Genomic DNA, 17,623 nt, shown 5'->3' with positions numbered 1-17,623 from the left:
ATCCAAATAACTAAGGAAACATTCAACAATTGCATATATTTGTACTACAAACATGTTGATTGAGACAGAATGAAAAACAAACGCTTAAGAAACAATAATAATTTCTGAAAATAAAACACCTTACTTATAATCAAATAAATAGTAAATATAATAATTGACACACACAACAAATTTGTTAAACATGATCACAAATAGCCTAAGACGGAATGGAAACCTCAATAGTTTCGTGAGACCACTTATTTTCGCATTGGTTCTCAAAATAAGAGATCTCAGATACATAAAATTATTAATGTGTTTTTATAATCGATATACATTATCACTACAACACATATAAGCAGTAAGCATTGATAGCTCTTTTTATCATAATAAATCAATACATTTTATTTTTCAACAGCAGGTGATGTTGAGAAGATGTGATAATTTCTTTAATTGGTATCATAATTAATTCAAATATTTAATTTTGTAAAATTATGAACTTCGGACTTCCCGCCAAATGATTAACTTCTCCATAAATCATTATCACCAAATTACGAAAGCAGCATGCACGTAGTCTATTGATTACGCGTTTAATGATTCAAAAACAATGTAACTTTGAAGCCAGCACAGTTGCGAAGCGAATTTATATACAAGCTAGTACATTACATAGTACAATAGTTGTAGCTAGTCCAATACATAGTACAACAGTACTCGCTAGTACAATAAATAGTACAATAGTAGTAGCTAGTACAATAGTAGTAGCTAGTACAATAGTAGTAGCTAGTACAATACGTAGTGCAATTGCACAACCAAGTACAATACGTAGTACAACATACTAGCTGGTACAACACATAGTACAATAGTACTAGCTAGTACAATACATAGCACTATTGCACTAGCTTGTAAAACACATAGTACAGTAGTGCTAGCCGGTACAATATATTGTACAATAGTACTATCTATTACAATACGTAGTGCATTTGCACTAGCTAGTACAACACATAGTACAATAGTACTAGCTAGTACAACACATAGCACTATTGCCCTAGCTTGTACACCACATAGTACAAGGCTACTGAGCTCGTACAATAAGTAAAGAGCACAATATTAGTCAGCAGTTGAAGGCAGCAGCACTCCTTCCTTGATCGCCTGTTCTTCGAGCAGCTGCAGCTGACGACGTAACTTGATGACGTCAGAACGCAGCGTCGTGTGCGTCTCCCTGAGTGACGTCATCAGTCGCTCAGCGGCCTCTATGGGGGACACGTCCAGCACCCACCGCAGCAACACTTTCGTCCAGATCACCTGCACGAGTATAAATACATGAGTGGCTACAGAAATTATACCGTTTTGAGGAATGGGCAGAAAAATAATTTTAGTGTTTTGAGAAATTTGTATAAAAATTTCATTGTTGAGAGATTAGGGTACATAAATTATAATTTTTTGAGAAATGGGTATAAAAATTATACACTTTGGAGAAATGGGTATAAAAGTTATGCTCTTATGAGAAATAGGTATAAAAGTTATGCTCTTTCAAGAAATGGTATAAAAGTTAAACTGGTTTCAGAAATGGGTATAAAAATTAAAATGTTCTGAGAAATGGGTATAAAAGTTATTCTGTCTTGAGAAATGGGTATAAAAGTTATACTGTTTTCGACCAGAGCGACGTCGTACGTTGCTTCACGCCCAGCGACGCGCGTTCACACTCGTTGTCGCCCAGGAACGTTCCTGTTATAATATGTACAGAAAATATGTACAATAAACTCGAGTAACGACTTTTGAAAACGGTTATCATTCAATCATAATAATTTCTCATAATAATTGTTTTCTAACATAAGTTTCGAAGAAATAAATAACAATGAAGTCAAGTGACGGAAAACACGCAAAAATTTTATGATGGAGGTTACTTGGAATGTAATTTTGTAGTGGGTTACACGCGTTTTAATCCTAATCTTGCAATATACGATGTTGTAAGATATAGTTTAAAAATTTCTTGCTATTAAATTGCTTGGCTACAAGGTTTTCAAAGCTCCACGCTTCTAACCAACAAATTTTGAAATGCGTACGCCAATGGGATCAACTTTTATTGTGCTTCTTAAAAAATCGCACCCGTCAGCATTCGTTTCAATTTATTTAAACGCAAAATCAAGAGGATAACAGCTTGGTTACTCAGCAAATTTTTACGCACAAACAAAATAAAAGTTTATTTTTATTATATTAAGCATTATTATGTAAAAAAATTCTTATTCCTAATATAAAACTGCAAATTGCATGCACAAACAGTATTATTCTCAAGTTCGTTACTAAGCTATACGAATGTTAAGCTACACATCAACTTTTTATTTTTCACATCTAACATTGAATTGAATGTAGGAACAGTATTATGTTAAGCTGTTCACCGTGAGCTGTAGGAATGTTCAAACAACAGTCTCATGTTGAACTGTACATCTCACCGAACTGTGATCTGTAGGAATGTTCAAACAACAGTATCATATTGAGCTGTACATCTCACCGAACTGTGAGCTGTAGGAATGTTCAAACAACAGGACCAGGAAGTCCTGGTTGAACTCGAAGCTGCAAGCGAACTGTTCATGGATCTGATGAACAGCGTCGAGGAACAGCAGGAAGGAGGGGCTGTTGTGTCGGTGTCGGTGAGTGGGCGGCGAGTAGCACGACCGTGAGTGGCGGGATGAGAACGGGTGACCCGCCTGCACCCACTCGCGCTCGATGAGTGCCTCGAATCTGGTGGGTGAGTCAGGAGTGAATGGGTGAGTCTGGAGTGAGTACGTGAGACACAAGTGAATGCATGAGTCAGGAGTGAATGCATGAATCACAAGTGAATGCGTGAGTCACTCCACTCAGGGTAAAAAGTGCATAGCTAATAAGACAGAGTCTCACACATATCTTTGAGTGCAGGTCAGCTTTGTATTGTATTAACTAAAGCAAAAATAAAACAGAACATTTAAACTCCATCAGCTCAACAGGCTGCCTCTTACCCTGCTAGCCGCCCCACTCCCTGACCCACCATGACCCCCACAGCCCACTACCCGACCCACTGCAAACTAAAATCCCACCTTCAACATCACACCCTCACTCCCTGACTGCCTTCCTGACCCCAAAACCCACTCTCTGACCCACCCCCTCACCCCACACCCACCCTCACCCCATACCCACCCCCTGCCCCATTTTCATGACCCACTCCCTGACTGCCTTTCTGACCCCAAAACCCACTCTCTGACCCACCCCTGACCCCACACCCACCTCCATGACCCACACTCTGACCCACTTTCACAACCCACCCCCTGACGGTGCGACAGTCCTGGTTGAGGATGACCTGCGCCAGCGCTGACACCTGCAGGGCGGCGTCCACGCCCACCGTGTCGTGCACCAGCACACTAGCGCCCTCCTGCCCACATTGTGCACGTTATTATTCAATATTTTATTACAATACTAGTCATTTATAATGTATTGTGAATACTTATGCTAATTTCCCTATTGTATTCAAGATGCCTTTTACCATTGAATGTATAACCAGCACACTCGCGCCCCCCTGCCCACATTGTGCACGTTATTATTCAATATTTTATTACAATTCTAGTCATTTATAATGTAATGTGAATACTTATAGTCATTTCCATATTGTATTCAAAATGCCTTTTACCATTAAATGTTTAACTAGCACACTCGCGCCCTCCTGCCCACATCATGCTCATTATTATTCTATCTTTTAAACAATACCAGTCATTTATAATATAATGTGAATACTTACAGTCATTTCCCTATTGTATTCATGACGTCTTCTAACATTGAATGTATAACCAGCACACTAGCGCCTACCTAGAGTTATCATGCACATTTATATTTAATGATTAAATTAACAAATTACATAAAATTTTTATTTAATATATAAAATACAGACACACCTGATGCAGGCACTGTGCCACACAACACACCTGATGCAGGCACTGTGCCACACAACACACCTGATGCAGGCACTGTGCCACAACACACCTGATGCAGGCACTGTGCCACAACACATGGTTGAGGATGACCTGCGCCAGCGCTGACACCTGCAGGGCGGCGTCCACGCCCACCGTGTCGTGCACCAGCACACTAGCGCCCTCCTGCCCACATCAGGCTCATTATTATTCTATGTTTAAAATAACGCCAGTGATTTATAATGTAATTTAATTTCTTATAGTAATTTCCCTATTGTATTCATGACGTCTTCTAACATTAAATGTATAACCAGCACACTAGCGCCCTCCTGGCGACATCATGCTCATTATTATGCAATATTTAAAAGAAGGAGAGTCATTTATAATTTAATTTGAATACTACGACACAGTTATGGTAATCTTGGTACTTGGTAATCTTGGTACTTGTTTGGGACATAGCAGTCCCAGGCCACGATGGATCACCGCCTCTGATTATCGTTCATCCGCCCTCATTTGGGCCACCTGATGCACGATGCTGTTGCTTGCTTCTCGCCGCTGGTAGTGTTGCAGGGGAGGTCGATCTAGGATTGGGCTCAGGAACACGTCCAGTCGTCTCTTGAAGGTCTCCAGGGTGAACTCCCCCTCTCTTAGATCCAACGGAACTTGGTCCCGTTGAACTGCATGTTGTTCACTAGGGCCCAGTCATATATTGCAGAGAGGTCTTCTTGCAACCTCTCGCAGTCCGTCCTGTCCGTTATGGTCATTAGTATCCTAGTGTCGTCCGCGAATGACGATGTAATGGCGTGGTTCACAGCCGCATCTATGTCGGCGATGTGAATGAGGAAGAGGATTGGGCCGAGTACCGTTCCCTGTGGTACTCCACTCTTCACCTTAGCCACGCTCGATCTCGAGCCNTGATGCAGGCACTGTGCCACAACACACCTGATGCAGGCACTGTGCCACAACACACCTGATGCAGGCACTGTGCCACAACACACCTGATGCAGGCACTGTGCCACAACACACCTGATGCAGGCACTGTGCCACAAGGCAGGCACAGTCCAGAGTGTCCCGGATGTTGGCCATCCAGCCGCTCGCCTCGACGCGGCTCAGCCACTTGTCCTGGGAACTGCCCGTGTCGTTTACGCCTGCAAACCATTAACAAATAATCAAAGTAATAATAAATTTTTACGAAAAAACTCTACTGCAGATTACTATTATTAAGGAAAATAAGGTCATTGTAACCCATTAAGGATTATTCAATTAACATCGCCAGCACCATCCACCCATCGTTCATGATCTCGGCGAGGTATTAGGCAAAATTAAAATACAGAAACAAGCAAAATAATCTTCCAGTTAAAAAAAACCCTCTACCCGCCGCCACCCACAGTCCAAGCACCACCACCACCCACCATCACCACAGTCCACCCACCACCACCCATAGTCCACCCACCACCACCACCACCACCACTACCACCGCCACCACCATTGGTGGTGGCATCATTGATACCTGGCGACCTGAACGCACACGACCCTCTCTGGCACTCGCGCATCCAGGACACACGTGGAGAAGAACTGGCGGATGAGATCGGCAGTTCTGATCACGGGACGCTGAATTCGGACACACCAACCCGGCTTCCAACCGCAGGACAACCCTCCTCGCCAGACCTTTCAATCGCTTCAGATACCCTGATCACCCACATGGATTGGACCACCATGACCACTCTGTCATGCGACCACCTGCCAATTATCATTACACTGCCTTCACAATCACCATCACCTTCACGAACTTTGCCAAAGCCGACTGGGAAAAATACACTGCCGAGTGCCGACACTGAGGCCGCCTTCGAAAACTCAGTCTTCCCTGCCAACTTGTCTACCGCCGAACATCAATTTCGTAAAATTTTAATCAGCGCAAGCAACCGTAACATTCCTTCAGGCCGTCACATCTGTTCTAAACCGGGCCTCTCCAAAAACATCATCAACCTCACCCGACAGCGAGACATCCTCCGTGCCGCCGATGTAGCATTCTTTACTGCCCGTATCCACCAGCTCAGCAACGACAACAAAAAAGCCCGCTGGAAACAATACCTTTCTACCTTCAACCGCCATACCAACGTGAACAGCCTCTGGCCAACAATGAAGGCCCAGGCCGGCAAACCTAAAAATTACCCCAATATCGCCATCAACTTCAATGAGAGGCCCATCAATAACACCAAAAAGCTTGCTGATCGCTTCAACAGTCTCTCCACGGCTGTCACTCAAATAAGCTCAATTAAATCACAACCCGGAAGTCAAAGAACCTCGACCTATCGAACAGTCCCTTCTTCTCATCGGCACAAGTGGCCAACGCAATCAAACAATCCCGTCCCTCCAAAATCACTGGACCAGACAAACTAACCATCTTTCACCTCAAATATCTTGGACCACTCAGAATTACTTACCTGACACGCCTTTTCAACGAGTCCCTCCGAACATGCCGAATTCCCGACATTTACAAATCCGCCAAAGTCATACCGCTGCTCAAACCCGGCAAACCGGACAACGACGCTAAATTTTACCGACCTCACTAAGGCCTTCGATACCGTCAACCACCGGATACTGATCGACGACCTTCTCGCCTCCCCACTACCCGGATCTCTCACACGCTGGAACTCCAACTACCTACACGGCTGTTCTGCCTCTACGGAATTCCGCCATCAAAACTCTAAACACCGATTAATCCACACAGGTGTTCCACAAGGCTCCGTCCTGTCTCCTGCCCTCTTCAATTACTATGTCTCCAAGGCACCCCAACCACCACCCAACATCAAGATCATCTCCTATGCTGACGATTTCACAATCTACAGCACTGGGGCCATGCTTTCAAAACTCGCTAAGTGAACGTAAGTACTTACGCTCTATTTTCTTGTCTATGATTGGTGGATTTTGCTTGAAAGGTCGTCAATGATTGGCTGATGAACTTACGATCTCTTAACTTTTTTTTAAAGTATNACACCACCACCACCCACCATCCATGAGCTTGGCCAGGGACTCCAGCAGGGTGTGGCGGCGGTCTATGGGCTTGTGCACCCGTCGCCAGTTGGGGTAATGCAGCTCCCCCTCCTGTACTCCTCCCCCACCTCCCCCACGCAGCTGTCATATACCATTACTTAATTAGAATATTAATAATATATGTTACAGCCTACAGTATAACAACTTCAGCAATATGTTAATTAATAATCATAATACAGCTCCCCCACATTTAATTGTACTACAATCCAAACATTTATTGACATTTTATTGATTATCATCTCATTATAATATTAATTATCACCTAATCTGAATATTAATTAGGCAAAGGTGATCTCCACACAATTTATGTATTACTTATTTATTTATTTTTAAATAAATACATAAATAAATAAAACATAAGCAAAGGAAATCCTAACAACTGCCATATCAAGAATACCAATATTATTCAGCCAAATTTATAATCCACCAATATATAACATTAATTACTTGAATAATTAATTAAATTAATTTTAAATGACAAAATGATAACTGCAGTTAAATCAAATCTGTTGAGTTTCCGAGCAGTGGCAAAAAAGACTCCTATTGACAGAAGGATTTTATTCATGTTTTTAGATATTAGGAATTCAGTTCTAGATTTTATTCATGTTTTTAGATATTAGGAATTCAGTTCTAGATTTTATTCATGTTTTTAGATATTAAGAATTCAGTTCTAGATTTTATTCATGTTTTTAGATATTAAGAATTCAGTTCTAGATTTTATTAATGATTTTAGATATTAGGAATTCAGTTCTAGATTTTATTCATGTTTTTAGATATTAAGACTTTAGTTCTATATTTTATTAAGGATTTCAGATATTTAAGAATTCAGTTCTAAATTTTATTAATGATTTTAAATGTTAAGAATTCAGTTCTAGATTTTATTCATGTTTTTAGATATTAAGACTTCACTTCTAGATTTTATTAATGATTTCAGATAATAAGACTTCACTTCTAGATTTTATTAATGATTTCAGATAATAAGACTTCACTTCTAGATTTTATTCAGGATTTTAGATATTAAGACTTCACTTCTAGATTTTATTAAGGATTTTCGATATCAAAACTTCAGTTCTAGATTTCAACCATATTAAAAATTTGAAGATGACTTCGGTTCATAAGCAAAGGAAATCCTAACAACTGCCATATCAAGAATACCAATATTATTCAGCCAAATTTATAATCCACCAATATATAGCATTAATTACTTGAATAATTAATTCAATTAATTTTAAATGACAAAATGATAACTGCAGTTAAATCAAATCTGTTGAGTTTCCGAGCAGTGGCAAAAAGACTCCTATTGACAGATGGCTTTCATTAATGATTTTAGATTATTAGGAATTCAGTTCTAAATTTTATTACTGATTTTAGATATTAAGAATTCAGTTCTAGATTTTATTAAGGATTTTAGATGTTAAGAATTCAGCTCTAAATTTAATTAATGATTTTAGATTATAAGAATTCAGTTCTAGATTTAATTGTTGAATTTAGATATTAAGACTTCACTTCTAGATTTTATTAAGGATTTTAGATATTAAGAATTCAGTTCTAGATTTTATTAATGATTTTAGATATTAAGACTTCAGTTCTAGATTTTATTAAAGATTTTAGATATTAAGAATTCAGTTCTAGATTTTATCAAGGACTTTAGATATTACGAATTCAGTTCTAGATTTTATTAATGATTTTAAATGTTAAGAATTCAGCTTTAAATTTCATTAATGATTTTAGATATTAAGAATTCAGTTCTAGATTTTATTAAGGATTTTAAATATCAAAACTTCAGTTCTAGATTTCAACCATATTAAAAATTTGAAGATGACTTCGGTCAAGCCTGAGAGAAAAATTATTTGTCATGAGTAATTCCACGGCCTCTAAATCTTAATAAAAAATTTAAATTTCTGTTTTAGTTACATAACAAACATAGATTTAAAAAGCAACAGCAGGCACTAAATATTAGGTAGTTAAAATCTTGCTTGACTGAGAAAGATAAAGCATTATCATTGATGAGCACGTTAGTAAACACAATATTGTTCAACACATATATTATTTTAAAAATAAAAATTGCGTTGACAAAATTTTATGTTCAAAATTTGTTAAAAACATTTAACAATGAGAATTTAGAGTGAAATTCAACAATAAGAACTTAATTTATTAAATCCAATAACAATTAAAAAAAATTCTACATAAAAATTTTACAGACAGATTCAATTTGTAATTTACTTTCAGATCTTATTTTTTTCAAAAGAAGCCATGAGAATAACATTGTTTTTATACAATAATTGAGAGAGAACAACAATAATAATTGGTTGAATTATTTCTAAATAAAATAAATATTATAATATATAAAAGAAGAAATAAAATCTCAACAATAATTAAAGCACGTAACTGTTGGTGCAAACAAAAAATAATTTTAAATGAAGCAGAAACTTTTTAAAAAATTGTAGAATAAATTCTGCATTTCCATTGATACAAATTCATTAAGACGAAAAAAAGTATGCAATTAACAATAACAATTTCTCAAATAAATTATAAAAAAAGATCAAGAAACAAAATAATCTTTGATATGTGCAACAAAAAATTAATTTAAGCATTGAATTAAAATTTTAGGCGGTAATAAAAGCCATATAACTGAAAAAAATTATATACACTAAGCTGCAAAGCATATATACACTCAGAGAAATGAGCAAGACTTGTCCAAATAGTGATGCACTTTCTGCCTTGTGTCTGGGAAGTCTTTTTTTTTTTTTTGTTCTTTTGTCTCTGACATATGACTATTTTTATATGACCCACTTCGCCCCCAGGTAAAAGGGTGAAAGTGTGTCACTCTTTAGAGTTTAGACAATAAGACCCATTCATTTTTCCGAGAACAAATTAAAAAATTAAAGCATAAAACGTATAATAAATAATAAACATAAATTATATAGATAAATAATAAATAAATAAAGCAGCATATAACACATAAATAATATATAAATAAAGTAAGATGGTAACATATAAAGAATATATAAATAAAGCAAGATGATAACACATATAAAATATATAAATAAAGTAACATATAAGATATAAATAAAAAATAAAGAAAGCAAGCTATAACATATAAATAAAAAATAAATAAAGCAAGATATAAGATATAAACAATAAATAAATAAAGCAGATATAAGATAAATCTATACCTGTATTTTAGCACTCTGAGCCAGACTCTGAGGGACACAAGAACAAAATGTTACTACAGGGCAGCTGCTACACTCATATAAATGAAGACATCTTGTCTAAATAATGAGTTACTTGCTTCTCTACAGGGCAGCTGCTACACTCATATAAATGAAGACATCTTGTCTAAATAATGAGTTACTTGCTTCTCTACAGTGTCGGTCACTTTGGTACAGCAAAAGGGCTACGTGTCAGTGCTACGTGCAGGTAATTAGTCAATATTTGGACAAGATGATACTATTATAATTTTTGAGTGCACGCCAATGTTGTCTGCTACTATAAGGTCTGCTAGCGGTGCTACAGACTCAGCAATAGGTTATTTATTCGACTAGTTAAACAACTTTTATTACACTAGTTAAACGCCTATTATAACACTAGTTAAACAACTTTTATTACACTAGTTAAACATCTTTAATTACACTAGTTAAACACCTTTAATTACACTAGTTCAGACAGATGGTGCAATGAGCAATTTGTAAGCTTCTAATTTCAACAATTACCGTGCGGCCATTTTATCCTTCAATTTACGATTATCACTTTAACTGAAAAGCTAATACGTTTTATCCGGTTAAATGAAAAGCTAAGATCTACATAGGAAATTATTTAATACTAAAATAATTAAAAGCTTGGACTCATAGACCTGAAAATAAGTTACGTGGGTAAAACACCATAAACTAACATATGCTGTGTATGTGACACTAATTAATTTTATTATTTATTTATTAATTAATCCTAATTTAATATACAGGGTGAACCAGAATTAACTGACCTTTTTAATCAATATTACCATAAAAATGTTCTTCTTTTAAATGAAACAAGTTTCAACTTCATAACGTTCTTAGTTTTTTATTTATTAACAAATTAAAAGGGTCACTTAATTCTAGTTCACCCTGTGTAAGGAATATACTAGAGCAAGCATGAAAATGCACTATCATTATTATTGGTGCTGCCTAGTAAGTCAAAAGTTGAATTTTATATCATATTTCATTATATTGCATGTGAGAATCTCAATAGGTTTAATAAGAATTGAGTTTAATAAGAAAAAAATATGGAGGTAAAACATGTACCTACATCGCAACCACATTACAATTTGATGAAATAATGCCATAAGAAACCAAAATCAGTAGCAGCTACAACTTAAAATATTAAAAAAACAGTACTTTAAAGGACTTTCAATTACAGGGAATTTTTTAGATGACGGTTTATAAAGTACGACTTGTAACTAAATTATAATTTGGTTCTGTTCAATTGACTGATACTAACGTGGCAATCATTTTATCTGATTCCGGAAAAAATAATTTGTGAAATCAACAGCTATTTTGAATACTCACTGCTAAGGAGAGAGAACTCTAGAAATAAAGTCTAGAAATTAACTCTAGAAACTAAGTTTAGAAATGAACTCTAGCAGAATCTATTAACATACCAAGATTGGCTGAGTGGTGAATACCTTGGCTGAGTGGTGAATACCTTGGCTGAGTGGTGAATACCTTGGCTGCCAGCAACTTCTCGTCTTCCTTGCTGCGCTTTACAGCTGCTGCTGCAGCTGCTGCACTGCTGCTGCTGCTGTTGTTATAGCTGCTGATGGCCTGACTGCTCCGCACTAACACTGCCTGTAAACAGTTAGTTATTAATGATGATGATATTCAATACCGGGGTAAGTGTTTACCGTGGGTGCAAAAAGTATCTGACAAAAATGAAAAAATTGTTTAATTAAAACTTATCCGACAAAAAAAGCACACAAAAAACTATTCTAATGTAAATGTACATAAGAAATACAAATGTCGTATAAAAACAACAATATCATCAAATGTTGACCTAATGCTTGTCAAAGAAAATAACACAAAGCAATACAATTCTAATGTAAATGTACATGAGATATTCAAATATATATCAAATCAACAATATCATCAAATGTTGACTTGATGATTGCAATTTCGTAAAAGTTAAGATACAAAATAACAAAGTTCTTCCTTTGTGTTGGATACTTTTCACACCAACTGTACTTAACATTAAATATTCAATACCTGATAACTGCAAACAAACAAGGCAAGAAAAAAGTCCTTTATTCTGAATAATTAGGTTTTAATAATATAATCATTAATGAACTGCATATCAATTGTTGCCACCATCCTGGTGATCAGACATCACTGCACCAGAATTTTAGTATTAATATTTTTAATTATTAATAAAAATAATACCTATTAATTTTATTATTTTTAAATAATGTAAATGTTTGTTAGACATCTGCTCCCAGTCTTCTGACATCACCCCCGTGGGGAGGTGGCGGTAGGCCACTCACCCCCGTTGGGAGGTGGCGGCAGGCCACTCACCCCCGTGGGGAGGTGGCGGGAGGCCACTCACCCCCGTGGGGAGGTGGCGGGAGGCCACTCACCACCGTGGGGACGTGGCGGTAGGCCACTCACCCCCGTGGGGAGGTGGCGGTAGGCCACTCACCCCCGTTCACTCACCCCCGTGGGGAGGTGGCGGAAGGCCACTCACCCCCGTGGGGAGGTGGCGGTAGGCCACTCACCCCCGTGGGGAGGTGGCGGAAGGCCATGACGGGGAGGCGGTGGTCCTGGCGGTGGAGGGCGGCGGCCACCAGCTCCTCGTCCTCCATGGCGCGCGGCACCAGCAGCAGCTGCGGGTAGCTGCGGCACACCTGCGACCACGTGACTTGTGTCACATAACTTGTGTCACATGACACATGTCACATCATTTATGTCACATGACTGTCACATAACACATGTCAGAAAACATATGTCACATAACTTATGTCACATGACTTGTGTCACATGTCACATGACACATGCTACATGTCCCATAACTTACGTCGTATAACACATGTCACATGGCCAGCATAACAAATAATCCATTTAACATGACCCTTGTGACAAAAATTAATTTACTCAGAGGTATATGAAATGATTTATATTAATGGTACATATATAACAATGGTACGTACGGTATGTGACAATGGTACGTATATTACAATGGTATATTACATGACAGAACTGTATTTCATTTAATTTCTGCCCTAAGCACGTGCCATAAGCACATAACCGCACCTTGTAGCCGGCATTGAGGTGAGATATGCGCCAGGTGTCGCCGGGTAGGAGCATGCGGTTGAGTTCTGTCTCAGGAGCGAAGGCCGCCCAACCGTCCTCCAGCGGCGGCGGCAGCGGCTCGTAGAAGAATGGATATTGCAGCTGCAGTTCGTCTGGGGGTATTTATTAGCATGAGTCTTATGATTGATTCAATTTTAAAGCATAATGAAAGTAAATTTTGATATTTTTTTTCAAAATGCAACAATGTTGTACAATATTTTTGTGTGGTGGCAGCGGCTCGTAGAAGAATGGGTACTGCAGCAGCGGTTCGTCTGCGTGCATTTATTAGTATGAGTCCTATGATTAAATCAATTTTAATGCATATTTCAACTCAATTTTGAAAAAAAAAATTTTAGAAGGCAACAATGTTGTAAAATATTTTCGTGATACTGTTTGTAATAAATATAATATATATGATTTGAAAAGGACATTTTCTTGCCATTTGTGTTAGAAAATAATATTGAGTCCAGTCACCTATTGAGTGCATGATACTTAAATATTATATGTTATTTATATATTCATGCACTAAATCAAGTCGCATGACTCACCCACATTAGTCACATGATCCACATGATTCACATGGTTCACATGGTTCACATGACTCACCCGTATGACCCCCATAACTCACATGACCCCCATGACCCACATGACCCCCATAACTCACCCACTCTCGAGAGGTCCTCAAGAGTGTCAGCAACTTTAGTGAAGAGGACCCACATGACCCACATGACCCCCATGACTCACATGACCCACATGACCCACATAACTCACCAACTCTCGAGAGGTCCTCAAGAGTGTCAGCAACTTTAGTGAAGAGGACCCACATGACCCACATGACCCCCATGACTCACATGACCCACATGACCCCCATAACTCACCCACTCTCGAGAGGTCCTCAAGAGTGTCAGCAACTTTAGTGAAGAGGACCCACATGACCCCCATGACCCACATGACCCCCATGACCCACATGACCCCCATAACTCACCCACTCTCGAGAGGTCCTCAAGAGTGTCAGCAACTTTAGTGAAGAGGACCCTGCCGAGGCCATCGTCACATGACCCCTATGACCCCCATAACTCACCCACTCTCGAGAGGTCCTCAAGAGTGTCAGCAACTTTAGTGAAGAGGTCGGTGCCGAGGATGTCCAGCTGCAGACGGCGCAGGTCTTTGCAGAGCAGGAACAGAGAGCCGCCTGTGGCCCCCTGGCTGCGTCTGTCTACATGGTCTACATTGCTGTGCAGCACCTGAATAGTTTATTATACTTTAATATTTGACACATTTTACAACATATAAAATCTTTAAAATTTCAACTGAATGAGAAAAAATATTGACCATTTTATTATACTCAAACAAGAATATTGCACCAAGGTCTACATTGCTATGCAGCACCTAAAGCAATATATTATACTTTAATATTCAATTGATTTTCCAATACACAAAAGTTTTATAATTTCAATTGAATGATAAAAAATATAAAAAAAATTTATACTCAAACAAGAATATTGCACCAAGGTCTGCATTGCTGTGCAGCACCTGAAGCAATATATTATACTTCAATATTCGATACATTTTACAATATACAAAAGTTTTATCATTTCAATTGAATGATAAAAAATGTAAAAAAAAATTTATACTCAAACAAGAATATTGCACCAAGGTCTGCATTGCTGTGCAGCACCTGAAGTAATATATTATACTTCAATATTCGATACATTTTACAATATACAAAAGTTTTATCATTTCAATTGACTAATATAAAATATTTAAAAATTTTATACTCAAGCAAGAATGATTTATACTCAGCACCTGATGTAATATATTATACTTTAATATTTGATGCATCTTAATGTATGTATCTTATAATAAGGGTACTTGATTATATGAATGTATCTTATAAGAAAATAAAACCATGAACAAATATCACATTAATAGAGTTAACAAACCACTAATGGGACTGAGTTATTCAAGGTTACCACAACATATTAAATGAATTATCAATTAAATATAAATTGTTGAAAGAATTTAAAAAATTTTGAAAACAACAGGTATATATATATATGCATTAGCTGCAATTACCCATAGTTCCAAGAATAAATTGAAAACAACAGGTATATATATCATATATGCAATATCAATTTAATATAAATTGTTAAAAGAATAAATTGAAAACAACAGGTATATATATATGCAATATCAATTAAATATAAATAGTTAAAAGAATAAATTGAAAACAACATGTATATATATGCAATACTAGCTGCAATTACCTATAGTTCCAAGAATAAATTGAAATGAATAGTTTATTATACTTTAATATTTGACACATTTTACAACATATAAAATCTTTGAAATTTCAATTGAATGAGAAAAAATATTGACCATTTTATTGGTCAATAGAATATTGCGCCAAGGTCTACATTGCTATGCAGCACCTAAAGTAATATATTATACTTTAATATTCTATACATTCTACAATCTAAAATTTTTTAAAGATTTCAATTGAATAGGTACAAAAAATTATTTTAAAATTTTATACTCAAACAAGAATTTGCACTAAGGTCTACATTGCTATGCAGCACCTGATGTAATATATTATTCTTTAATATTTGATACATTTTACAATATATAAAAGTTTTAAAAATTTCAATTGAATGATAAATATTGACCATTTTATATATATTCTCAAACAAGAATATTGCCACATGGTCTACGTTGCTGTGCAGCACCTGATGTTACATTATGCTTCATCTTAGATACATTTTATTATAGACCAAATTTTTATTATAATTTTATTTTAATGATAAAAAATAGTTGGTAGTTTTTTTATACCAGAAGAGAAATACAGCAACATGGGTATAGGTAGCTGTGGAGCACCTAAAGTATTATGTTATACTTCAATATTATATTATTTAAAATATTCAAGTGGTTATAATATTTTATTAGTTATTATAATTTTAGTATACTATAAGAATATTAAGAAAATAGAACTATGAACAAGTATCATGTTGCTTGAGTAAACAAATCACTAAAGGGACTGAGTACAGTAATAAAAGGTTAAAGGTTACGTTACCACAAAATATTGAATAGATTAATCAATAAACATTGTTAACAGAAATATAACAAAACAATTTTGAATACAACAGGTATATAAATGCAATATGCAACATTATCAGCATTTACCCATAGTTCGACCCCGTGCAGGGGGGCCAGGATGAGGTGATGTGATGTGATGGCCAGCGTTGCCTCGGCCTTGAGGCAGTGAGGCTGGTGGAGCATCACGCGCTCACAGCGAGCAACTTTGATAACATCGGACAACTCCATACCTGCTGGGGTGAGAAGAATGTCCTCCGCTACAATAATGGCATGAGGGTGTCCACAAGTTCCCTTCTACAGCAGTGAGGGCACCTACAACCTCCCCTCTACAGCAGTGAGGGTACCTACAACCTCCCCTCTACAGCAGTGAGGGCACCTACAACCTCCCCTCTACAGCAGTGAGGGTACCTACAACCTCCCCTCTACAGCAGTGAGGGCAACTACAACAACCCTGTGACCTAATTAAGGTGGCCAGGAGGATAAGGTTTAGAATTAAATTCAGTTTTTTTGATAAATATTCAACTGGAATGTGTCACCTCTTTAAATAATGACATGTGTTTTATAGTTTTATTAATACTCAAGAGTTATTGGTTACTTATATTAATTTTGTATTTGTAAATGCTTTCAAATAACAGAAATTTACCAAAATAACCTATAATTTTCTTGCTTACTAAACAAATTTTTTATTTTACCCACAAAGATATCAAAAGATGAATTCAAAAAATCAATTATAGATAATATGGAAACAAAGAACAAAAATCCTGCCTGATTACACTTGGCAAATTTCACCCACATGAATGTAGTTGATACTCAGAGAAATGATTAGACTTTGTCCAAATAGCAATGCACTTCTTGCACTTGTGTGGGTCATCCTAACACAGTTTGAGACGGCATAAGGGTGTATCATTAGTGCTACTGGCAGACAGGGTTTCACTATTTATACAATATAACCCATTCATTTTTCTCAGTAGATTGAAACTTCAACTTGGGGAAACTGAGGGAACGTAAACTCCCTTGTAAAAGCTGCAAGTAAAATGCCCAGTAAATCTCAATAGAAATTATAAACACATAATAGTGAAAGTTATAACAATAATACTATTTCAACAGTTTCTTAAATAAATTATTCTGCAGTCTCAAATAAAATATTTGATAGTAAAAGTATGCAAATTTTAGACAACATGTTATCACAGGCAGCTTCTACTCCCTGCAGGTTGCATTTCATCAAGAAATCTTTTATTTAGTAATCAT

General features: G+C 36.8%; 1 protein-coding gene across 1 annotated transcript; it reads right to left on the bottom strand.

Moving 5' to 3' along the window:
• Nucleotides 1-747: 747 nt before the first annotated feature.
• On the bottom strand, nucleotides 748-16,837 carry LOC108670983 (myotubularin-related protein 9). Its single transcript, XM_018158469.2, has 11 exons — nucleotides 16,463-16,837; nucleotides 14,364-14,526; nucleotides 13,244-13,395; nucleotides 12,709-12,837; nucleotides 11,666-11,788; nucleotides 6,923-7,046; nucleotides 4,938-5,059; nucleotides 3,273-3,379; nucleotides 2,486-2,715; nucleotides 1,622-1,701; nucleotides 748-1,278 (listed from the first exon to the last, which is right to left on the bottom strand). The coding sequence occupies exons 1-11, from the start codon at nucleotides 16,601-16,603 to the stop codon at nucleotides 1,084-1,086; spliced, it is 1,566 nt and encodes a 521-aa protein (XP_018013958.1). The 5' UTR covers nucleotides 16,604-16,837; the 3' UTR covers nucleotides 748-1,083.
• Between the last annotated feature and the right edge of the window lie 786 nt (nucleotides 16,838-17,623).

Source organism: Hyalella azteca, unplaced genomic scaffold (genome assembly GCF_000764305.2).
Source record: "Hyalella azteca isolate HAZT.00-mixed unplaced genomic scaffold, Hazt_2.0.2 contig3672, whole genome shotgun sequence".
In the NCBI taxonomy this organism is placed as follows: domain Eukaryota; kingdom Metazoa; phylum Arthropoda; class Malacostraca; order Amphipoda; family Hyalellidae; genus Hyalella; species Hyalella azteca.
Note: the sequence above shows the minus strand (reverse complement) of the source record. Positions and strands in the feature narration are given on the sequence as shown.